Source organism: Dunckerocampus dactyliophorus, chromosome 3 (assembly GCF_027744805.1).
Source record: "Dunckerocampus dactyliophorus isolate RoL2022-P2 chromosome 3, RoL_Ddac_1.1, whole genome shotgun sequence".
In the NCBI taxonomy this organism is placed as follows: Eukaryota; Metazoa; Chordata; class Actinopteri; order Syngnathiformes; family Syngnathidae; genus Dunckerocampus; species Dunckerocampus dactyliophorus.
The window spans coordinates 5755438-5782172 of record NC_072821.1 but is presented as its reverse complement, the minus strand read 5'-3'; the positions used below and the strand labels follow the sequence as shown (position 1 = coordinate 5782172).

Here is a 26735-nt window from a genome sequence, read left to right as displayed (position 1 = left end):
GAAGACGTTCAAGATATTTGCATTTTACCTAATTAACTTAAAGACATGTAAGCCACGCCCTCGTTTGTTCGTAAACCTGAGTGGACGTTAATGGATGCGTTCAAAGTGACAGAATCTGTGGGAAAATGTGTCGTCTGGCTGGAAATGATACAACAATGGTCACGTGAGTTGACCACTTTGAATGGGGATCAGTCATCAAAATTGTGACTCGAGTCCAAGTCACGTGACTCGAGTACACACCTCTCATATGTAGTATTCTACATTGGTCACTAGGAGTCAGGAATGTTAATATCATGTTTGGTGGGGACACACAAGCACCAGGCTTGATCGCCGGAACATCAGGCTTTTATTGCAGGTTTGAATTATTTCACAGCAGACACAATAATCCCTACTACGAGCTCCAACTGCAGCCGTAACCCACACCAAGCCAAAACTCAACTCTGAACCCCAGACGTCACTTCCTGACTGCCCGCCACTCAGCTGCCCGAGCGTCCAAAGACATTTAAAACAACACACAAAGGGACATGTCTTATTGACGTCTTAAATGGCTCATTTTCTGTTATTATGTTTACTATATTGACTCATATGAATGTAAAGGTGACTATAGGGGTGTTATTTCATGTCTAGAGGGCTCTAATAATGTTAAAAAAACATATTTAGAAGGTCATAAACAGGTTTTCTATGATCCAACTATGGAAATATTTAATTAATAAATAAGGACTCTTACTTCGTGGAAATTGACTTGGTCGGGTCTGGAACCAATTAAGCATAATCAATGAGGGATTATTGTACCTATAAAACATCACTCCCTGTCCGTCAGTCATCTTCAACAAATGAACAGTTTTACTTTTATTGTATTTTTATGCAGTTTTATGATGTGTACAGTCTGACATAGGGAAGGGTCCGGCTGCTGAGTATAACATGAGCAATACAATTCATTAAATATTGCAAGTAGTCCCTTTGTGTCTCTCAGTTGCCGTAAAAAAGTGAATAGTTTTACTGTCGTTTTATTTAGTTGTTTTTTTTACACTGCAACATGAGAAACGGCAGGTTTTACTTCATTCTAGTTGTATATACAGGGGTGCCTTGGTTAATGTCATTAATCCGTTCCAGAAGATCTGACTCAAACCAAAACGGACTCTAACCAAAGCAAATTTTCTCATAGAAAATAACATAAATCCAGTGAATCCGTTCCAGACACCCAAAAATGATAACACAAAACACATTTTATAGGCAATAATTATAGTTTTACATGCAGAACATAATGCAAAAATAATTGCAAATGACAAACAAGTGGACAACTGAACATTTAACATCACTTTTACCTTGTTTGGTTGGGAAAAAAAATCATTCTTGTGAGTTCATTGTCAATACTCATTATTCAACTATGTTCTGCCTATTTATATTCATTTTTATTTATTTATTATTATACTAATTATTATATATGACGATTGTGTAAAATCCTTGACAATACTATTACCATACTGTTACATTACCTTATCATTTTCCTATGTATTAACTTGTAAAGACCACAAATGAAATACAGAAAGTGAATAAATGTATTGCAATTGACGTGAAACGGATGGGGGGGTAGGATTAAATAAGCTTTGCTTCTTCCTACTCCTTTTGGACAAATGAAAATGTGAATTGTACCATGTGATGTATTTTATTGTAACTTATATGCATGTTAAATAAATGAAACCATTACCATTACTAAAAGAAAATATTCTGCTGCTGCTACAATTTGCAAAAATGTAGAAAATAAATCAAACACTGAGTGTCACCGTCAATGCACCGCGGGTTGATAGACTGTTACACTGGCACCAGAGATGTGTATGCATGTATGTGTGTGTGCACTGCAGCCGATGAGGGAGCCACCTCTGAGCCATATCTCTGAAATGTAAAAATCGGGACCTCTGGAAAATTCTGAGGTCTTGTCTCCCTTGTCTCGGTACGGTCCATCGCCTTTCTCTTTTGTGCAGTTGATGTATTTTGTTACGTCGTGTATCTCTCTCTAACGCTCTTGCACTAAAATGGCCCACAATGCATTGCGCGGTCACATGCAAGTATCACGAGATTTTGTCTTCGGAACGTGATCCAAGATGGCCCTGTAAACAAACCGGACAGTATTTTGGATGCTACACAAGCGGGCGAACGGATGCCAAGGCAAAATTTTAGCAAAAAAATGTGGATGTTAACCGAAAAACAGGCTAACCAGGACAGATGTTAACCAAGGTACTACTGTAGTTGTTTTATCCAGACGTCTCCCCGATGAGGTAATCAACCACACACAAAACCCAATATGGAACACCCCAAAAGTCATGTAATCGGGAGTTTTTTAAGAAAATACGAATAATATATAATAACTTCATATTGGTTCCTCAAAGAAACTTGGAAGTCAACCATGGTTTCCCAACAGATTGCGTTTGACTTTGGAAAGCATGCAGAATGCCAACTTCCTAATCAGTAGGCCAAAGAGTAAAAAGTGTTCCTTCCTTTTACCGGCTCCCAGGTGAGGTCATGAAACACCAACCTTGCCTTCCATATTAACGATGCAACATCCAGGTATTTTGTGGGCACCCTGCCCCCCCTTGAGACACCGCGCCTGGCGGTGCAGGAAGGCTTCATCCCGATTTAAGCGAGAGAGATAACACGCTCGATAAAACTTTGACGACAGGTAGCGAGCGAGGGAGGGACGCCGGCAAAAGAAAAGACAAGAAGTGGCGGAGGGACGGCTGTGCCTTTAAAGCGGCAGGCTCCTCCTCCGCTGAGTGGAACAGAAGAGCCGAGTGGTGCTGGCAGGAGTCTGAGCCACATGATAAACTCTGGCATCAGCTCGCCTTCATCCGGCAGTCAGGGAGGACACAGCGAGGGTGCAAGGGGGGGCAGAGAGACAGTAGAAAAGAGCAAGAGCGACAGAAGGCGGTGAGAGAGAGAGGAGGGGGTTGTTGAGGGGGTCAGAGCGATGAGACGAGGCAGATAGACGAGGAAGAGAAAGAGAGAGGAGAACCTGTCATCTGCACACTGCTTCCTTTTTTCCGCAGCTCAGCCCCGTCTGTCGGCTGCCTGGCGGGGATGACGGGTGGCTCGTTTTCAAGGCGCACGGTTATCTGAGCGATGCTCGCGGCGGCGTTGACAGAATCGGAGGCGGCATCTTCGGCCACTTTCCTCAGTGGAGCAGCCTCCTCTACTGTTCCCCTTCTGATGAGCCTCAGAGTGAAAGACCCCCGCTGATAGAGGCTTCTCTCTGTCAAGACAGTAAGTAGGGGAGGGAGAGAACTCTTGAGTGTGTGTGTGTGTGTGTGTGCATCAAAAAGAGAGAAAGTGTGTGAGTCAGAGGGCGGCAAGAAGACGTTAGAAGCTTGTATGGCAATGATGTGCATGGAGCTGTGAGCTCAGCAACTGCAAAGTGATGCACAGAAAAGGTGAGTCCATATGTTTGTGCAAGTGTTTTCTGACACCAGCTTCCATTCCCAACAGTGCTAAGAAAGGAAAGCAGGTCAAGGATGAGAACTATAAGAGAATAAGTCATTGCTTTCTGTCCAGGTGCCATGTGCGATTGGCCAGCACGCCCCTTGGCAGTGGCATCGCCCCGGATTTGGCGAGAAGCGCTTCCTCTCGCTCGTTCTCCTGCGCTCCTCCGGGAATCTTTTTCAGGATTTATCTCATCCTGCTGGATGGCAGCGAGCTCTCTGCCTCTCTGAGAGAAGAGTCCGCAGAGAAAAGCCACGGATAAGACGTAAAATAATTATCCAATCACGGCACAGGGAGGCAGACTGGGTTCCCTTAGCAACAACCGAGGGAGAAGTCGTTTTCTCTTTCTGCTTGTTTTTTTTTTTTGTGGGGGCACACCCCTGTGGACTGCTGGGGGTCAAGGGTTGCGTGACTAGTGCCGACCAAATTTCAGGAAGAGTTTCTGCTTTTCAACTGTAACTGTGTCTGATCTATGCTATGATTTCTACCACGAGTCACGTTTCGTGGGCTTAGAAATCAATTCATCCTGATCCCACGCCACCTGGAATAAATCCTTCTTTGGGGTGGGGGGATTGGATTCTCTAGGAAAAAACCTCCACCTGCCTGCCTATGAGAGAAAGACACCATTATTAAGTTTTCACCGGTAAAGAAAATGGATCTTTGATTTTGATCTCGGATGTCTTCGTTTTTTTTTGGAATACTCGTTTTTTCATACCCAACATAAAGATATAGAAGACAAGAATTGGGGGTGCTGGATAACAGTTTTCTACGGTAGAATGACACAATATTACAATGTTCTACAAGTGGAAGAGGGCTCAAGCCGAAGCCCAAGTATAGAAAGATGTTTTAAATAGCCTCTCCTTTAAAACAATTCTAGTTGTACACGCTGACACATGAGATGAGTTGGCTCAGCGCGATTATGTAAGATTTTCATTCCAGCCTCGGCACATGTTTTTTTTTTTGTGCCTCTTTCTTTTTTTCCCATGGATTTACTGTGTTTGATTTCCCTCGTGCTCGCTTTCCCACCGTTTTCGAACGGACGTCTTGGATGTCAGCGAGTGACCCTGAGGCGAGGAAAGGCGTTTTGGTCGTCTGGGTGCTTTTAAGATGTTGAGGTCTCCCTGCGTGGCCGGGGCCCCTGTTCGGATCAGTAGCACTGAGGCTCTTCGTAGCCAAAGACATGGACCCCGACTCGGCTCCCCCACGCCCTCAGCCTGTTGGCCACTGGCCCCACGTCACCTTGTGAAGGATGTCCCTCAGCAGAGCTCCGGCCCGGGACACCTCTGAGACCCCCAGCCCGAGAGAACGCATCCGCAGCCACATGAAGATGGTGATTGACCAGCTGGAAGGAATCCTCAGAGAGCTAAAGGATGTGGCCAAGGAACTCCGGGAGGTGAGTTTAAAAAAATGTCACGTGAAGGAACATCACAGGTTTACACAAGTCAGCATGTCTGAAAAGGAGTCGGACGAAGCAGAGCGTTTTTAATCCTGCACCTTGTCCATGTACCATGTTTGTTCACTTCCCGTGGTTAAATGTGACCATTTTCTAATCGGAGGGGAGAAAAGAATATAGCATGTGTACCCGTAGAAAGCTTATGCAGCGACGGAAGAAAAGACAAAAACGCAAGAAAGGAAAAAAATAATAAAAAAATAGAAACAAATTATAAATACATTAATAAATACATTGAAGAAATGACAAAAAAGCAACATTCACACACACACACACACACACACACACACAACAAGCTTGGGGTTCCAAGTGGGTGTGCTACCAAGGAAGAGTTCATTTAATTAAGCGTAACATTCTCCTCACAGTGTGGAGATTCTGATTAAGATTTGAACGCGGGAGCTGACTTTTTTTTTTTTCTCCTTGTGCAGCAGGAGGATATTGTTGATTAGTACCGCAGTGAGGGTGTCTTCTCTTCCCATCAAACAAGAGGCAATTACAAGTACTCCTCATGTGTTCCGTTGGAGGGCTTGAGGGCGGTAAACTCCAAGTAAAGCCTGACTGTTAAAAAAAAAAAAAAACAGGCTTAGATAAGATCCAACACTTTAGCAACACTGCAACAGTTATATAACCGTTTTGTTCAGGATCAACGAGATTCCTGTAGTTTTGCACCTGCGTTGCAGAGATTTGTGTGTTTCAATGTCAAGGATGTTTGAAAGGGACTCAGCAAAGAAAGATTATGTGTTATCGCTATTATGCGCTGATAAAAAATGTGACTCAAACTAATGGGCGTGAGGTGGAAGAAAAATGTGTCTCGGACTGATAATCAGGAGCACATCTGTCCGAGAGAGTACACAATGGCTCTCGTCATCTCTTTGGGATCTTCTCCCTAAGCTATGAGCTTGTCTTTGCACAGCTCCTGCGAAAGAAAGAGATAACAGCAGGCAGAGAGACAGAGACAAATGGAAGCTCAGCTATACCCGTCCCATGTCCTTCCAATTATTAGCCTCCCACCTGTTTCCAGGGAAGCAGAGGGAGGGAGGGTTTTTTCACACTTGAGATACGGTACTCTGGTCTGGGCCAATAAGAAACAAAGATACTTAGAGGTATTTTTATCATTAGACCAAAGGCTGAAACCCAAATTGCAAATGAAATAGCCATCTGCTGGGTTGAATACCAGGGTTATTTTTGGTATTTTTCTATATTTACTACCTTAGATTTCAGAAAAACCTTCTAAAATCCTCTGAAAGAGCGCTGTTGTCACACACAGAGAGAGCGAGCAGAGCAGAGAGACTGCACTACATCGTATTTTCCTCACACGTTTGTCATTTCTGTCATTTTATCACTGGTCTATATCTTTGGTCCGTGCAGCGTTCACACTTGTAAAGTGAACCGCACCCGAATTCACTTGCAAGTGGACCGAGACCGACCTGTCAAGTGCTCTCGGTCCACTTGTTTGAGGCGCAACAAGTTTGAGATGATCATGTTCACAATGATCAAATGAATCGTACTAACAGGGCTAACGCGCTACAGTTAGTCATCACCGGACCAAGCATGACAAGGATGAACGCGCCCTTGCACATGCTGGTTCATGTTGGACATTACATGCAACATGAGGTTTTAAATGTCCCTTTCTCACTCTTACCTCTGTCCATCCACGCTTATCCATTTTGCAAGGACACAAACGGCAAAGCTCCTTTAAAAGTGGGACGGAGCGGCCGTGATTGACGATTATGGGACTACAGAAAGTGGAGTAATGCATCGCGGAGATATTTATGAACAAACACGTGCCATGTGCCAGTGCCAACGCCTAATACCATTCTCGTCCCAGGGTCCATTAAGGGAGCTTTGCACTCCAACGTAACTTTAAAGGAATATCAGAAATCTGCAACTGGGAGGGGGTTCGTATCAGATACTGTGATGCCCGTATCAGTATCTCGCAATTAACTGACCGTGCGATTGTCAGCTCGAGTGAGAGGAAACACAGAGTCACATTTGGGTGCCAGGATGCTTAGTGTTGCATAAAATCTCCCATTGTTGGCCCACGTGAAAGGAACAACATAATAGATAACAACTGTCATATAAATAAATGATGAATCACCAAGTGAATGTGGTGGAATAAATAACTCAGCAAGAGGAGCTGTAATGACTGATGATCAACCACAAGGTCTTTTGGGAGCTGGAGGAAACTTTGGCTCTTTCAGGAGTCAAAAGACGGCATTCCAGATCACATGTCCACTCGGAAAGAGATTTTCCCGTATCCAGTTTTATAACGGTGACCATATTTTCATTACCGGAAACCAGGACAGTCGGCCCGGCAATACGATAGTCAAATGATACTCGAAGTTTACTCAAAGATGTCTTTAGAATTTCAGTACACTGAAAGTATGCCTCTTCTGTATGGATAAACAATTGTTGTATTACAAAACACTCTCTATAAGCAAAGGCAGAAATTCCAAAGGCAGAACATTGAAAAACGTTCAGTAACTGCTTTAAAAAAATGATTCCAAGAACAGAACAACACAGGTGTTTGTTACTTTTGTGGGATAATGTGCCCTCTAAAGTCACAAGAACTTTTTATTTAATTTAATAAAATTCATTTATTTGATTAGTACGGTACATATTAATCAACATATGAGCAAAAGAATCACAGTAAATATGCCAGAATTAGCTGCAATAGCTACATTTCATCTGTTGTCCAGGCAGGCAGCATAAAACACACAAACACCACGCATAAAACACCATAAAAAGATCAAACAAATTTACAATATATTTACAAATAACATTACACCTGTATCATTTACAAGACCAATTATAAAAATATAATAATATAAATAGTTATCAGCTTGGGAGGGACATTACCCCTGAGCACAGGACTGGTTTGCCTTTAACCACTGCGTTAGCGTTCTCTGGAAGGCTGGGTAATTGTCACAGTTTCTAACATGAGCTGGTCGTGCGTTCCATGACTGCGTGACGCTGATAGCAACAACCATTTGGCAGAATGTAGTCCTACGTTGCTGTATGTTACGGTCACCGCTGGTTTATGAGCTTTCAAGCAACAGTGAATTAACTCTGGATATGTTTTGCTTTTTCTTTGGCTTTTTGGCAACACACCCAGAAACCTCTCAGGTATCAAATGCAGCACAGTGCTAAAATTTTGGTAAATTTTATGACCCAATGAAAAACAATGGAAACCAGGACATTTTTATCACTTTATTAAAAAAAAAAAAAAAAAACAGCTAGGGCAGGATGTGAAAACACGACATGTCCTGGGAAAACAGGATGTTTAGTCACCCATTTACACAATTTCGGTCATGGTAATGGTTTAGATTATTTTTAACACTTACGCAATTCATCATATCCAAAAAGGAATAGGTGGAAGCAGAGCTTATTTAATGCTACTCCGAGCGGTAACTGATAGTTGCTCACTTCCTTTGTTTATGTAACATCCTGGTTCAGCCATCCCTGCGGTCCGTCCTGGGCTCGAAGTAAAATCTGCGACATGACAGTCGAGAGCGCTCGCCGTCAAGGTAAAAGCCCGGACTGTCAACTCAATGTCCAGCACGACTCTTCAGGTTCAGGGAGTGAGGTTTACCGACGTACATTGGCACAGCCACACTGGCTGTCACCCATTACATTTAACGTGCAATTTTAGAGGCCGAAAGAAAACGCATAGACAAATGCAGAAAAAATCCAACCCCGTTAATATTCTCAGAACTCAGCAATCTGCCTGCATAACATTAATCAGTCATTTCATATTCCAGCCTTCAATCAGACCATTTAGCCAGAGCTGTAACGGCAATGAGAATATGAGGTTTCGATGTTATTTTTGTAGCTATAACAGACTTTCTCATCTTCTCTTCGGAATGTTCATTATACTTTGAAACTTTAGCAACTTTCATCCCCCTAACATAAGCCAAGGTAAATCGCTTTATCTCGTAAGTCTTGTAAGGCCTCACAGAAAACTGCTTCTCTAGAAAGGCTCAGGGCAAAGACCTCCGCCAAGGCGGAAAGCTGGGGGTCTGCATATCAGAGTAGTCCTGGCAAAAGAACTGTTTAAATGTTTCATGTATAAAAGTAAAAGTGTAAAAGAACAAGAACATGACGGTCCTGCCAAGTCTCAAGGCGTGTTCTGAAATAAGCAAAAGCTATAGAAAGCTAAGTCTACACGGGGCCGTGCCAACTTTTGGATGGGGGAAAATTTCTATATCGAGAAACTACTAAAAATGTATGAATCCTCACCAAAATAATCATGAATTCTTCTTTGCTACCAACCTCAACAACAAAGCTACGTGAAGCTGATGTGTGCGCGCGATCCACCCCAAAATGCTCGACCATTTGCGTCTCCGGGTGGAAGGGTTGATGGTTCCAAACGATGGCGAATGACAACTTACTCTATCTACATGTTTATTTTGATATGCACCAAAATATGCACCAAAAGTTGAGGCATTTTCTTACCCTCAACTAAGGTCATGAGCTTTGGGTAGTGACCGAAAGAACAAGATTGCTGGTACACAGCGGCCAAATTCAGTTTTCTCCATAGAGTGGCTGGACTCGTAGAGAGAGGGCGAGAAGCTCTGTTATCCGTGAGGATGAGGTGGCTGGGGCATCTGGTCAGGATGCCTTCCTAACGCCTCCCTGGGGAAGTGTTCAGGGCACGTCCGACTGGCAGGAGGCCTCGAGGAAGACCCAGGACAGGAGAGACTATGCCTCTCAACTGGCCTGGGAGGAGCTGGATGAACCAGCCGGGGAGAGGGAAGTCTGGGCTTTTCTGCTTAGGCTGCTGCCCCCGCAAGCCGACCCCGGATAAGCAGAAGAGGAGGGATAGATTGATGGATGGGTGCACCAAAATTGAATGGGATCTTGCTTTGCTCATGTGTCACATGTGTGTGTAGTTTTTGTGTAAAGCATCTACATAACTGACAAACCAATATTGTAAAAACAACACATCTTGCAATTGTGCTAATATTTCAGAATGCCAAACATTAATCTCCCAACGCAAAGCGCCAAAGGAAAGTAGAATGGGATCGAGTGATGTTCAATAGATTAGAACTCGGGTCGGGCCGTAGTCCGAATGAGAAAAAGAGAAGAAGCACTTTGAATTTCATCATTGTCCCTTTTAGCCAGACCTTGACCTCACCCCATTCGTCTATCCCGGGGGGGATTTTCTGTCCTTGTAATTGCGAAGGAAAGTCTGAAAGGAGGTCAGGAGAAAGGGGTCTTGTTTTCTTGTTTTTTGCCAGAATTCATCTGCCTCATTAATGCAACAACCTGTGCCAAACGCACGGCCTAATTTCTGCCAAAGTTCAACCGCAGAGTTTAATGCTCTGCAAGCGGCGCTCCGTGGTGAACCTACCGGAAATATCTGCTATGAAAAATTAATCATTTGTGTGCCCCAGTGGCCTGATGATGGGAAGTGTGCCACATATTCACAACATCCTTGGCTTCACTATTGCAATAATTGTTTAACCATACACAGTACTGTCATTTTGAGGATAATGCATTTGTGTATGATGCATGGTCACATGACCTACTGTACATTATGTTTCTTATATTGTGCTACATCAGGGCATTATGAGTGTTGCTAGAGTGCTGAATTCGTTCATAAAGCCACAGTAGCATCCAAGCCAATAACATAATAGCCTCTTGTTGAACTGAGTAGAATGCTGCCCTGGCACAAAGACCACTGACTGACTGGCAGGACAATGTCAACTGTATAGATATAATCTATTTTGTCCTATTTAATTAGATGGCTGTTGAAAACTACAATACATCTTTTGATGTATTATCAAACTCTTGGCAACGAACTTGGTTACAGACTCTAAAGCTTGCTGAGTGAAGTAATGTAAAATAAGCCACCTCTTGTTGATTAAACGAGACTTGAAGCAGTTAAGGCGAAATGGAGTGCACTACTTGGCTGCAACCACCAGAGGCACTATTGATTCAGCCTCGCCGAGTTTTCTGTCTGAAGAACTACATGACGTCAGCTACGGCACCACTCCTCCATGCAGCATTCAGAACATTTTCGAGATAAGACATTCTCGTAGAAAAACAACTATTAACTGACTGACCACTGTTTTTGCCTGCAGTTGTGGAGTCGTACATCAAGTAAGATGTAGGCCTCATGTTGACTGATTTTAGGGATTTATTGGTTATTGATCTTTTAGAAAAAAATAATATGGTACTGTGTATTCTACACAAAATGATTGATTTAGTAATGGTCAAAATGCGGGATACAAATTAAAGATGTTCAAAACTGAAACATGAAAGTCAATACAATGTTCTTCAGGTAGATTAGACTCAAAATCAAAATTTACATGGATTATTATGGGTCGTGATCGCGCAAAATCTGAATTGATTTTACATGATAGTCAGCACAACAAGGGGATGTCAGAGTAGTGGGCACAGGGGGGTGTCGGTGGGGGTCACAGGTGATATTGGTTTATTGATTTGTTTTGCATCATCGATGTCGCGGCCGTTCAACACAGCGATTTTGAAGTTGGAACCTCTGAGGGTTGAACACAGTCCAATCTGTTTGTTTGTATTTAGAAGCAGAATTTACAATTACAGTGTTCCCTCGTCACATCACGGTTGTGTGATGCAATTTTGTGCAATTTTGCATGGTTTTTTTTACAGCTAATAAACGAGGGAACACTGTATTTAGAAGCGGTCCGTTCCAACAGTTGCCATCGTTAAAGCTCGATGGACTGTATGAGCAATGTTTTAAGTAACACTCTGAGGCGTTTATGTCATGCGAACATTTTGAATGCTACACACAAAAATGGTGGAATTTTGTCAACACATGCGCCCTTATTGTGTAACCTCTATTACTGTTCTGACAATTACACCACATGGTGGAGCTGTTTGACCCCATGAAGTTTTTCACAGAGTTAAATGTGTTCTACAAAACATCCGGTGCTAACTTTCAGGTATTCTGCTGAATCGCCGCAAAATTTCGTACAGACCTCCATGGAACTGACAAGCTCATGTCTGTAAGATTTGAGCAAGATTGTTTGAAAAACATGGCCGACATCAAGCAAAACGTGTTTGCAACTTAGCAACTAATTATTCAATGACCATTTATCTAATGATTATACAACTCTGAGGATATCTGTATTCCATGTATGCTGGAATGTCATCCAAAGCATTTGACCACAACCCAAAGGGGTTAATATCGTATGTATATGCAACATATTATTAACTCAGACATTTTGTTATTGCGCTGTCTGGCTGCGCTACACGGCAAGTAAATCTCATGTCCTGGAAATGTGAAACGCACTGTGAAAGTTTTCCAGCAAGGTTGTCATTAAAAGTCTATCAGGGTGACATACAGCCCGTCATACTTGTGAATCGCATGACAGTCTTTGTGACAAGTCCAATGAGAAGGACATAAAGGAAGGACATTGGATGGTAATACCCCGATAAACCGCTCCATTTGTAATAATCACAGTGGCAGGGGAGGCGACTCCAGAGGAAATCGCTCATTTAGTTGCCGCATCAACCTTGGACAGAGGATAAACAAGAAACATTGAACGTTAAGCACCCTCTGACATTTCAAATGTTGCTAAAACTAACTTTCACAGAATAGATGGCGTCCAAAGGGAAGACAATACTCTTTTATCAGACACTAGCAGGCTGGCAAATTGAAAGAATGTAATAAAGCACTGAGGGGAAAGTCAAGATATGCAAGATGAAGCACTATAAAAAAAATTAAAAAAATCTGGGGAAGGAAACAGGGATGATGAACTGTTATTATGGCCATTATGCAGAAGCATACTAGGAGCGGACGATGGAGCACATCTGTGTTCAGCGTAAGACAAATGAACAGAGGAAAGGCAATCAGGACTCCTCAAATACAATAAAGCTCCAGAATGAGACAGGTCAAAAGACGATAAAAGAAAGAGCAATTATCAATGGCAGAATACAGCACATTTGAGGACATTGCCCTCTTGACAGTGGGCCTCAGGATATATGGGCGGGTAGTTTTCTGAATAGTCGTCATTACCAAGACCCTGCTGCTTTATTAATGAGAATGGCCGCCATGCAGCTTTAGGATTATTTCATTAATCTTTGGATGTGTGTCATGAATCAAACAACAGACATAATTTTTCATCTGTGGGCAGCCACACCTTAACAACCACCCCTCGTATTATAGTACAGTGGAACTTAAAACGTCAAACGGGACTGACTTGTTTGGTTTTCAAAAGACTTTTCTCTGTAGGAAATAATGAGATTTGAACCATCATAAAACTATCACGTTTTAAGTAACATTTTAACATTAAACTTTGTTTTGGCCCTGCACGGTTGGAAAAGGTGGAACTTCAAAAATAAGAACAATATATTTGGTTACAGCTGGACTTTTTTTATCAATGAGGAAAATCGAGCAAGAGCCCAGAATGAAAGTACACAGAGTCTATATAGTAGATGCCACATCCCTCTAGAAAGTGAAAGTCGAGTTTGTGTAAAAGTGAAATGTAAGCTTGTGTGAGTGAGAACAATGGAAGAGGCAGATACACAATAGACGTGTCTAAATCTGCCAGTATTGTTCAGATGTGCAACTCTGTTTGTGCTATGTGAGTGTGTATGTCCAGAAGGCCTTTTATGAGAAGCTATTGGAAGGAAAATACACTGAACTGAAGGTGTAATAATAATATCTAGCAGTATAATCAATGCAATTACTCCTCGTACCAATTTAAACCATAATCGCCCTTTTGCTTAATAGAAATAAACCAAAAGTCTATATATACCAGAGCCCAAAGTACGCTTGCTCATGCACAAACACATGCAGACGCTCAACAATACTTACAAGTACAAGAATACTGCATATTCAATTATGCCTTATATTTGTATTTTAGTTCATTTGTCAATTTATCAACTTTTATGCTTGAAAATGTTTATGCTTAATTTAAAAAATACGTACAGTTTGCTTAAATATGATAGTTTTTAACTAATAGGCTGTATTCAAACACGAAACATATTTTATTAATTAACATACACTACCGGAGGAAAAACCTACATTTTTAGGTGTTAAGATGGTCTGTTTGTGTGCCTTCCATTGTTTATTCCCTTTGTTCTTGCCATTTTTAATTTTAATCTCTTTCTCCAGTACAAGGCTGTTCAACTGATGTTCACGAGGGTTTAGTACCACGGTGTATTCGGAACACTGTTTTTATGCAGATAGAGGAGGTAGTAAGTACTCCAGAACTTGGAACACCTGTAGGAATTAGCCGCACCAACTGCCAAGGCTTGATCAACCTCCATTTCTGCAGAACAGCTTTGAATTGTTGACCCATTTTGTGGTCCCTGAAACAGGTCTTTTTTTAAATACACATTATTTTTCAGTTTTGGGTAACCTTACCTTATTTTTTAACCCCTGGAACTTCACCACTTACCTTTGCACTATTTCAAGCTATTCATTGGACTTAAATGACTGGAATTTCAATAAATACCTAGAAAAATTGTGGTGTTCTAAACCTTTTGACCGGTAGTGTGTTTTTGAAAAACTGTGAGATTGATTGATGATTCCGCAAAACTCAAACTGCCATTTGGCAACGGACGACTATAAAGCCAATATCCAATTCTTCTTGACTGTTTGCCGATAACAATTAGCACATAACCGGTTGTTTGGCAAGAGAGTAGGTGTGGTCGGAGTAGAACGCTGCCAAATCCAACCATTTGGAGAAGGAATCTTTGCCCTGTATACAACCTTGAGATTTACGCTTTACTGAAAGAGAAACATACTGTCGTGTCCCTGAAATGAGCAGGATAGAATCCCTTTTATGATAACACCTTTCAGTGTAGAAATGAACAGAGCCACACAGTCAGGAAGTTAGGCAATATAGTGTTGTATTATGAAGTGATGTCTAATGCAAACCTGCTGAAGCCCAAATAAGCACCCAAGTTTTGAGGCATATTTTCAAATTACAAATTGAACGGTCTGTTCTATTTTTTGTACATGTTTTATTAATTACAATTAAATAGTACACAAACCAGTTGGCACATGTTAGCGTTAATCGGGATATTTACATTAAAAAAAAGGGACTGCTGTGCGAATGATGGTGGTCTTTCATGTTTCAGGGGGTATGCTAAACCGCTGCATTGTTTGAAGCCTGGTGTAAATGCCATCCAAACAGCTGGCCCAGGATCAGTCGCCTCGTCACCCAGCCAGCTTGCACCTCCTGCTTGAGAACGACACCAGCTACGACACATTTCCACGTTTAGGTGCTCCCCACTGAAGCTAACGGCGCTCGGCGCTCAACCAAATTTGTTCCGAACCCAGAAATAGCCCCGGGAAGACCAATATCAAAGAGCCACTTTCTTTCTCTTCTTCTCCCCCCACACTCTGCTGATGTGGCTGCTGAGCGGGGCAGAGAGCAGAAAAGTGACTCACCATGAGGGGCTTTCTTGTGGCTACATTCAACATTATTAATCAGGACAGTAACAAAAATGCCCCGTCATGTAGTAGGTCATCTTGAGAAGACGTTTGGGCATGCTTATACAACTTTGCAAAGTTGGAGACGTATGTAAATTGGATGATTTATTTCAGTTCTGTAAAAATATGACAAAACATAAAAAGGCTGTTATTTTCAAAATGTGGAATATTTTTTTTAACTTCAAGAATTTTGAGCGCATGAGGAAAGAGGACAGGAAAATGTACAGGTAGTCCTCAGGTTACGTATGAGTTCCGTTCCTTGACTATGACTTTTTAAGTCGAGTTTTGGCGTAAGTCAGATCTTTTACCCAAATAAACTCCTGTGTCACTCACACTGTACACAGAACACATGAAAGTCATATAAAACAAAGTAAGAAAAAGATTGAAATGAAACGGTGATAAAAATGAACTGAGCACCGCGCTGCTTATGCTGTTATCACTGTCCATTTCATAGGAACAGATACTTTCACATGTTCAACAATACCATCTTTATCCTTCAGGATGGTCGCAGCGTTTCGGCAGTTTTCTAGAATGTTAATTAAGCCACTGACCATCTTTCGATATCTAATTTCAATTTCACTTTCACATTTACACGCTGCCATGAGACGAGTCTGCCTCTCTAGCTTGGGAGTCATAATGGAGATTACAATTAAATGGTCCTGTCAGTGTCGCAACGCAATTACGTGTTACTCCGCCTATTACGCTAGCATGCGCACGTAACTAATTCTCTTTTTCTTTTTGTGCATTATTAATAATTAATGGCAGTGCGTATGTAACCACAAATTGTCAAAAATCGGAATGCCGTAAACCAGGGACCACCTGTAGCTCTGTTTGATCACATGGGCATTTTTTAACAAGTATATTGCACAACACAGCAGCAACAGAACCAATGTTGTAATATCGGTAAGGAGCAAATTGCTTAGCCAGCATTAATACCGCTGGTGAGTTCATTGTAAACAACACTACGGCAAATGTAACAGGCGTGTGTTTCACACCAACAACTGGCATTTTAAAGCGCACGCAGAGGACGAATCTGTTGGGTGGTGACGTCAAATGCACAACATAACTAACTGCTGGAAAAACTATACGATACCTTCTGCCATGCTGGCACATGGTACAGACCAAACTGAGTGTGCATTAGCGTGTGGCCAAAGGACTAGAAAGTCATGCATGTGAACAAATGTGCGTGAGAAACTATAAAGGCACTTCTTACAGCGTAAACCTCGGCTAAAGCCGTGCAATCCTGAACATCTTATGTCTGACATGTTATGGGCAATACTGTTCCACTCTAGTCCTGTAGATGGTGGTAATGCACATGACTATCGACCTCAGTGCAAGTAGACTTAAACGATAAAAGTGAAAATAAACTTCTTTGCTGTTACTTTATCCGAAATGTTAATGAATTCTGCCCTTCTATAAAGTTCCATGGAAATCAGTTATGTAAATTTTTGCATGATCCTGCCACCTAACAAACCAACCGACCAGGGAACGGCTATACATAACCTCGTGCCTTGTGCAAATTGCACCTTTTGGCCAAATTAAAACTGTTGAAATGTGTAGTCAAGTCTACAAGGAAGGTTAAATAGCCAAGGTGCCCACACCTATTACAAGAATAATAGAAACGATAACTCCACTAGCATGAACTGAAGGGTAAACGCAAATCAATTTACAGTCTACTTACATTGCAGCGCTCACATGCACTGACTATAAGTGAGTGAAAGAAAGAGTGAGATTGCTGCCGCTGAAATTGTTTTCTCCTTGCAGCACGGTCCCAAGCTTTATTCCCCAGTGACACCTATCTACCTACCTGAGTTTATGGAACATACCGTGACTTGTGTACTGTTCCATTTTTCCCTCTCCGTCAAACTCGAGAGAATATAGGTCAGAGATCATTAACTGAGTGCATATTAATGCTTAGACGCCATATGCACTCAGTGTCAAACAATATGGCGGTTTAAGGCAGCCATATTGAATCGTAGACTGCACTCGTTAATACAGTGGAACCTCCAAAGTTGATTCTGCGATAATGGTGGACTTCCACGTTGCTCTAATTCCCATTTCCCAAAGGAAATAATATGTAAAGTGAATTTATTTGTTCCACAAAACTTTTTCTATCGTTAACCGCACAGGAAATTATGAAGCATAAGGAGACGTTAACCACTGTAAGATAATAGTAAAATAAAGCAAAACATGATAGACACATAATGGAGAGTAATTGTAAAAAATGTGATGTTTGTTGGCTAGCTTCTCTGGTAATTTTTACGCTAGTCATTAGCCACTGCTTTCCATGGGATGTCCTCGAGGGGCAGAATTAATTAACGTTTGTGATAAAGGAGCAGATTTTGTTGTTTAAGTCTGCTTGCATTGGGACCAAGAGGGTTTGTAATGTGCATTACTGCCAGCTACACTTGACGAGAGTGGAACAGTATCACCCACTGCAATAAAACTCAAATAAAACAAAACTACTCACCTTTTGAAGATGTCTTACAGACACATAACGGTGAATAATGGAAATTGTGTTATGCTAGTTGTTAGCTGTTATGCTATTTATGCTAGCATCAACATGGTAAAATGCATTGTATCAATTGAGGTGTGATGTACACTATTTCTGATATTGTCCTGAGCAGCCAGATTCTTTCCCTATGTCGTGGTAAGTCCATTTCGGGTTCAGTGGTTATCATCACACTTTCTGGTAAATTTCTGTTGTGGTGTACACAAAGAAATACACAAGGCATGCTGTTTTGTGTGACTTTTGAATGATATTTATCCAGAAAATGTTGTGGCCTGTGCTTTTGGACATCCCTCTTAAGTAGTGTTTTTGTGTAGTTGTATTGACACCGAAATAGCAGCAAAAATAACTCTTTGGTCGTGAGGGAGAGAGAGCGAGAGAGAGAGAAAGAAGAATTCATTTTAATTAAATGGCAAACAGTACGTGTGATTCGGGGCAGCAATGCAGACGCAGAGATGGCAGGGTATTTTGTATGCAGCGAAGAAAAAACATGAGGCTTAAGGTGCCTTGTTCTTGTTTTTTCTTTTTTTTTCGGGAAAAAAGAGAACTCCGCTGGAGGCGCGACACCAACTTTAATTTAGGAATTTAATTTCCCGCACACAAATGGGGTCAGGCGAGAAGGAACAAATTGACAAGACACAGCAGGCAGGTACTTGTCATTTCTTCCAAATGACTTTTAATGAGAAGCAAACCCTTTGGCCCAGTTTTATGTTGTGGCTGAAGAGTACTTTTCATCTGCATGTGGTCGTGTTAAGCGTTGAGCGCAGGCTGCCCCCACTGAGCACTCGCAGCCTTGTACGCTCCCCTGATCCGATGTGCCAAAACACAACGGCATGGGACAAAATCATTAAACGATTTTAGTGAATTAGAGGGTAGAAAACCACAGTCATGGGAAGTATTAACAATTCTCATCAAATGCATAAGGGTAACATTTTGCTCGCAAGACCGCTTCGGTCTTCAAGAGGTGATGTCATGAGAAGGGTCTTCAGCCCTAACACAGGTTTGTATAGCCGTGAAAACTCTCTTTGACCGCCTAGTCATTTATTAACAAGTGCAGTATTTTGCAAATTGAAATATACATTGCAAATATTGTCATAGCGGTAAGGCGCAAACTGCTCAGTCAGCATCAATACCGCTGCTGAGTTCATTGTAAGCAACGGTACGGCAAGCGTAACGCGCATGACTTTCACACCAACAGCTGAGTAGACAACTACAACTTTAAAGCGCATGCAGAGGTATATAAAGCCACTGGATGCTGACCGCTCATGAAACTCCAAAGGCAGATACGGTCATGTTGTGGAAGTTCATAAAAAAAATACATCAAGAGGTTGCCTCTTAACCCTTTAGGAGCCAGAGTTGTTTTCAATTTCGACAGGCATACTGTCAATTAGGAAAATCACCAGTATGACCCCAAGTTTGTGATGGGAGTAAATGTACTCATCTATTTTGCATATTATTATGTCACCATGCTCAGAATTTGTCAGATCCCTGTCTCCACGATACCCGCTCATCAAAATGTCTGATCCACTTGTGATACTCTTCCTCATCTCTCAAGCAAACCCAGCCATCATCATTGTCATTTACAGCGGGATCTTGAACACCACTGCTGCCTCCACCGCTCATCTATCTATCTATCTATCTATCTATCTATCTATCTATCTATGGGTCATTGTATTCTCAGGTGATATCGCTCTACTGGCAGTGTATTATTTACCGAGGAGTCTTCCGTGGATAGTGCCGCGTATGCCGATATTTCTGCGTTTTCTTTTACGTGCCGCCCCACCCCCCACCACTCCTGCCATCCCGAACACGGTTTTGCAAAGCATTGGCTCACCGCACGCACAAGGGGCTTCAAAGTCTATAAACTCAATTTAACTTTGCATAGAAACGCCCACAAATGTTGCTCAGATTGCAGGTACAGATGTCTGCAATCTCCTGGTGTAAATTATTAACTACATGAGGCACCATATTTGCAGCAATGGCTTGTTAAATTCAGCGACGTAGCTTGTCAAAATTTTTCGACTTTGGCACTTACAGGGCAAGGTTTAGGCCACAACTGTTTCCATCGATGTATTTTGACCTGGCGCTAATTAGTAGAGACCGGTGTTTATTTGCTTTTGTGGAGCACATACAGGAATGTTGGTAGTTTGTTGGTAGACACACTAATTAGGGCATTAACAGTAATTGTGTTTTGCCACAAGTGAGGCAAAATAAAGTGCCTACTTGTCTGCAACCAGTTGAGGTGCTGTTGATTCCGTTTCAACTCCTCTTCAGTCCCAAAAAAGCACAATTTGACATCACCCTACTGTACGACCAATAGCATTGTGTTACAATATTGTCATAGTAATCCGTAAAGGTTGAATCGAGTCAACTGAACTGTTCTTGTTTGTTGAAGTCATTTCACTTTTTGTCCAAAAGGCTTCTTCAGTTCTAAAATTTAGAAATGTCCCTGTTTGTGTCCCTGGTGGGTGTGTCCCCTAGGGGTGGTCACAATAGCGTTGTTGTTATTGTGACCTGGCATGGCTGGTGAACCACCTTCTTGCAAAGCAATAGGTCGTTCACCTGTTAGATGGGAAAACAACCCGTTAGCGGCCCCTCTTCACGTTGAATGCGATGATCTTTGGGGAGAGATGTCAGGACATTGTTGTAAACAGACGATAGGTGATGGCGCCCTCCTCCTCTGTTTAGGGAGGACCTTTCTTGTTTGACATACTGTAGATGGCTTCTTTCATAGCAGTGGTCCTCCCTGTTCAAAATTTGGACATCATTGTCCTCAAAGGAATGCCCCTTCATTTTGAGATGCAAATGAGCTGCTAACTCTGGGCCCGAAGATTCTGCTGTCCTATGTTGTGCCATGCATTCCTATAAGGGTTGTTAGTCTCTCCAATGTAGCGGTCATCGCACTCCTCACTACACTGCACTGCATAAACAGCATTGCTGCTCGGGATTTTGTCCTTGGGGTGAACCAGCTTTTCTCTGAGGGTGTTTGCGGGTTTGAAATGCATCGGTAGGTTGTGTTTGGAGAAAAGCCTTCTGAGTTTCTCTGACAAACCAGCCACGTACGGGACCATCACATCTCATCTCCTGTTTGTATTCTCAGGCTCGAGTGTTTTGGCCCTTGTTCTCCCAGTGGATTTGATAAAGGCACAGTTAGGATAACAACAGCTGGAAAGAACTTTTCTGATATGTGTGTGTGTGTGTGTGTGCTCCTTCTGTCCTCCGTTGTCAGTGGTGGGTATGTTCTCTGCTCTGTCCTCAAGGGTCCTGATAACCCCTAGCTTGTGTTCTAGTGGGCGATGGGGGACAAAGAGCAGGTACTGGTCTCTGTGGGTAGGTTTTCTATAGACCTCAATATTGAGGCTTCCCTCCTTCCCTTCCCCAGAGACATAAATGGGGAAACTCCACACGTCAAATTTTAGAACTGAAGAAGCCTTTTGGACAAAAGGTGAAACATCCTCAACAAGCAAGAATCCTTTAAGGACCAGTACATTACCTGTACAGTGTAGTTTACTGCAGCAGTTTGACCTTGATTATGTGTCTTGTTAGTATTTCATATGTTGTAACAGAATGTTCTGTGTTTTCTATTTGCACATAATCTGGTGGAAAGCTTTATAACATTTTGGGAGCAGATCAATTTAACCTAAGATGTTTTTTTATCTCATTAACCTTAGCCAGCATCTATGCTCACTGTCCGCCTTGTAGTTTGAAATTGATTCCGGCTTCGACGCAGCTCATTTTTTCTAGTGCAAATCCATCATGGTGACATGATCGCCTAACAGATAAGATAATACAACTATAACTCACTGCTGCTACAGTACAAACAGGGGAATATACAGTATAATATATGCTCTATATGTCTACTCTTTCTATCTATTTTGCCTTTAACGTGTTTTTCAAAGCTTCCCTTGTTTTTTAACCTTGATAATCACTCTTGAAAGAAGTGTGAGGGTGATAAACAAAAGGTTAAGAGAGCTTTGGCGGTAGCTAACCTTGAGAACTGTGAAGAAAGTATAACTGTGATGCATTCCCCTGAGCCTGTTCCATACCTCTGCTGTGTGGAGCTTCTTTTTTTTAGGATGCAGCCCCAGCATATTGACCAACCCATCATGCTTGTAAGACCCACTGGGCCTCCCTCTAGGAACCGTGCACTCAGCATAGACTATAATGAGGCCTCTGGTTTTGACCTCTGCTGAGATAAACACTTACAAAAAATAGAACTCATCTTGCTTATTGAGCAAGTTATAAATAGGAATTTCAACATGATGTTTTTTGCAATTGAAACTCCATTCTCTTGAGCAGAGGACTGGACGGAACATCTTAGGATCAGTTGCTGCAATTGTGCTTGTTACTTTTGGCTTATCTCAGTGCAATTGCTAATGCACGAGCACCCAGTCTGGACTCACAGTCTGGATCCAAAGTCAAATTCCTTTGACTAGCATCAGCCCTGAATAGTTGGAAGAGGTGTACCTGTACGATTGCTAATGCACGAGCACCTTACCTGGACCACCACCTGACACAACAGAAATAGAACTAAAATACCACAAAATCAAGCCCCAGGGTGCGTTTCGTCATGCACAAGTCCACGTGGGCACACGGCATAAAACACAGTTAATGATTGTGCCACCTTGCACAACAGAAATAAAAAGAAAGACTCAGAATAATCTAGAAACTAAAAGCCCAAGGTACATTCGCTCATGCATGTGAGCATACAATGTAGGCGTGTCATATGACTAATGCACTCGTTTCAACTGCCAATGAATGGTAGCACCGCCTTACACAACAAGAATTAACAGAAAGACTCAAAATAAGCCACAGAGTCAAAGCCCAAGGTACCGTACGTTCGCTCATCACAATGACATGTCATGTAATTAATTATTAATCAACGGTCTTTTCTCCCTTAACCATAGTCAGTAGAAATGAAAAATAATCCAGTCTTACCCGTGTTTTATTATGAAGTCATGGCACATGCAAACATACAGGAGCCCAAATGAGTGCAGCTCAGTACATATTGACCAACCCATCATGCTTGTAAAACCCACTGGGCCTCCCTCTAGCACAGACTATAACGAGGCCTCTAGTTTTGACCTCTTCTGAGGTAAACACTCTCGGGAGGGTTATAGAGAGGAATTTCAACATGATACCCTACATATTCTGTGATTGGAATACCTTTGGCTGGACTTGAGGAGGATGCAAAAGAAAGAGTAAAGAAAGCGCTCGTGACGGACTGGCTGGAACAGCTTAAGATCAATTGTGTTGCAATTGTTGCTTGTTCGTGGGCGTGTTGTTTTGGCCTATCTCCGCGCTGTGAATAAAACCAGTAGGCAGTAGTTAATGGTGTGAAAAATGGCACCCGTCGAAGTGCACAAGGAGCCTCCGAGAATAGCTACATCATTTTCATTGTGTCAAAGCATACTGTACGCGGTGGGACAGCCCACTCTCCATTAGGCTGTCAGACGCTTTAAAGCAGGTGTGGATACTCGCCACTCGCTCCAATTACAAATACAAATGTGATCTGATTTGTGCCGTTTCCGAAGCAAACGGCAGCGCTCAGGGTCACCACCAACTCTCGAGTGGGCCAGCTTAATCTCGCTACAATCTTTGGAAGTGTCTCACACTGAGGGATCATCTGGGGGCTTTTTTTTTTTGGTCCTTTCTTTTATTTTTAGCTGTAGTCTGTGATGCATCATAAATCAACCCATTTATGGAAAAAGAAGGCTGGACGCATTTAACGTGCAGAAATAGAGAATGTGCGCTAAATCTGCATCCCATGGTATTTAAAAAATGTTTAAAAGAGATTTCAGTATTGTGTGCAGGGCATTTCCAACATACAGTCATGTGAAAAAATACAAATAGCCAATGATGTACAGTATCATAAATACATCCTAAATCCTAGATGTTTTGCTTGATGGCAGCCATGTTTTTCAACCAATTTTGCTAAAATTTTGCAGACATGTACTTGTCAGTCCTCTTAACGTGTTTACCAAATTTGGTGGTGATTGGTCGTCAACCTTTAGCATCAAAAGAGACTTTTTTCCTCCTCTTCCAGTAAAGAATAATGGTCTGGAGCTGCAGAACATAACACAGCTTATAAACTGTTAAAAGTTGTAATCCTTTTTAAATTTTACTTATGTTAAAACAACAGAATTCAACTAACAACAGTGCGGAGTGCATGTGTTGGCTTACTTGGAAATAATTTAAACACTGAACTATGTAGGCTTTTACCGTATTTGTGTAAAATTAAAAGAAAACGTAGCCAACTTTAACATAATAAAAAAAAAGTTCACATTTCTGCATATCAGTGGTGTCTGCTCAATATTGTTTACATCACTTGACTCCTTATCAGGGTTGGACTTTGCATAAGGCAAACAGGCAATTGCCTAGGGCCCCTAGATTTCCAGGGGGCCAAGAAACGTCTCATAAAAACTAATTATTGATTATTTAGTTTGATTTAAAGTGCATACTACTGTTTTAGTCTTAATTCACATGCTTAAAACTACATCAAAATGTGTAATCTATCGATCGTTTCGACTGCTCACCCCTCTCTTCTCATGCAACGGACTATTCCATGTTACTGCGCATGTGCAGATTGATTCAGGAAAACTCGGGGGAAAACGCAGCAGAGTTACCCCAGTGGAGTGGAGAAAAGAAGAAGGCGAGAGGAAAACAAAACGTTTTTGTTAAAACTGCCAAAGGTGTCAACCTTTTTCACAGTGACAGCAAATGTAGACACACAACGACAGCAGCAGCACTGTTGTCAGCGTCAGTGGAGGAGAATGCAGTAGTTCTAGAGATGAAGCTGAGAGTGGCGTTTTTCATTACAAAGATGTGAGTATTGTGAGCAAATTCTATTAACTCATTATATCCCAGCCATTTTTCAACCCCTCCAGGACCGTTCATTTTAGACGATTTTCAAGGCACACAGAATGTTGTATTCTACGACTATATAAACACACAAAACAGTTTGCTTCTACCTTTTTCCGTTCTTTAGTAATCAGCAGTAGAACATAGGTACGTTTCAGGAAAATATCAGTTCCCGACTAGAAAAGGGAGAAAACCAGCTTTTTGTGAAAAGATACATCTCAAGCATAACTTTCACTTTGACACAAATATTTTTTGCTTTTGTGACAGCTCAAATATCTAAACTACTATACCAACATAACACGACAAAGGGTTTGTTTTAACACCATGAACTATTTACAAATGTTACATTTGGAACTGAACTATGTGTGTGCACACGTGTGCGCGCATGTGCATGCGTTAACATTCCCCTACAATGCATAACTTTCTGCATGCCACACTCCTCCACGCTCTCACACTTGCTCCTTTCTGTCATGTGTGATTATTCCGTCTACAGGTACATGAACCCTGCCGAGCTCGTATCAAATGCACCTCTGCCGCCATTGTTATGGCTTAAAATTGCTCTGAAAGTGAAATGCATTAGTGGAGAGTTGCTTCATCATCTCTTTTTGGCACTCGTAAAAAAACAACATAAAAGAGCTGCTGCTATTATCGGTATTGGTAATGCAGTGCTGGACAATATCGGTACATCAGATATCGATAAGAAAGCCAATATCGAGCATCTCTCGTCCTAATACATACAAAATAATATATACTAAATGTAAAATAATACATTTTATTTTGACTATTTTTTAAAATTAAAATGTTATTTGTGGGAAAAATCCAATACGTACGGTAATATTGTTTTTAATACGATAACAAAATGCATTTGTGAAAAATGAAAGCCTTGACAAATACCTTACCCCTGATAGGCACTAGTACTCTCTGCACTTGAGCAAATAGATGGCTAAATGAGGAAGTACAAACTGCTATCCAGTAACTATGTTGCATCCTAGTTGCATTACATTCATGTTTTACCAAGAAATGATGCATGCTGAGGTTTGTCCTCATCCCTGCTTGCATCCCGAGTATACGCTGTGGAGCATGCTAATGTTTAAGAGACAGATAAACAAGAAAATGTCGGTAATTGTCTTTTTCAACTCAGTGAACATTTGCATGTTTCATTATGAAGAATGAATATGGCCTCATGTTTTGATGATTGGAGCAGATCTTATTACAGCAAGCTTAAATATGCAATGATTCCTTAAAGAAGTTGTCAGCAGTATAGATTAGTGTTCCCTCTGGAAATAAGTACAACCCTCCCTCCCGCCGCAAGTATAGTTTAGTTGCAAAACAATGCTGAGGACAAAAAAAAAAAAAAAAAAAGACAGATTGCCATGGAAAACTCATTTTTTAAGGGACAATCAATTCTGGCACATCTGCGCAGGTTGGGCCGTCTTTATTAAGTCTCGGTTTATTGATTGTGTTGGAGATCAGGCAGAAAAAGTGGCAATTAAAAGCCAGAGTCATTGAAATAGGAGTGATGCAAGGCTGCTTTATGAAGACTGCGGAAAGTAGTAATCAGGACCTGGGTTATTTTGAACGATAATAGGGTTGCGACAAGGCTGAAAAGACGATATCAGTAACTAAGACTAACAAGGTCTGAAAGCAACATATAAGGCAATGACGAGTGAAAATGTTATATAATGTGAAAATAAGGCACATTAAATGGGTGAGTACAACTAAATGATGAGGAAATATCAGAGCAGCTGCAGCGTTATTTAAGACCGCCATACAGTATCAATTTGCAACAGATGCCCGGGAAAAGAATTCAGTTCTTAATTCAAACAACAAAATTGAATCGGCTCATCAAACGCGCTTGTGCTGAACATCCACGCTTTCAGCTGGCGGAATAATCGCGGCTCTTTCTCAGGCAAGCGTTAGTATTTCCAAAGGCATGGTAATGAATTTAATACTTAAGTGGGATCATATGTGTCATCCAATGTAAAGATAGCGTTCTTCCTTACCTCTGTCGC

General features: G+C 41.6%; 1 protein-coding gene across 2 annotated transcripts in view; it reads left to right on the top strand.

The window, feature by feature from the left end:
• The first annotated feature begins 2861 nt into the window (after nucleotides 1-2861).
• insyn1 (inhibitory synaptic factor 1) overlaps nucleotides 2862-26735 on the top strand; it is an 88806-nt gene continuing 64932 nt past the window's right edge. The window contains exons 1-2 of one of the 2 annotated variants that reach the window (XM_054771723.1): nucleotides 2862-3258; nucleotides 3547-4867. In XM_054771723.1, the coding sequence (XP_054627698.1) occupies nucleotides 4724-4867 (144 nt within the window). In that variant the 5' untranslated portion in view covers nucleotides 2862-3258; nucleotides 3547-4723. The other variant, XM_054771724.1, reaches the window with a different exon arrangement.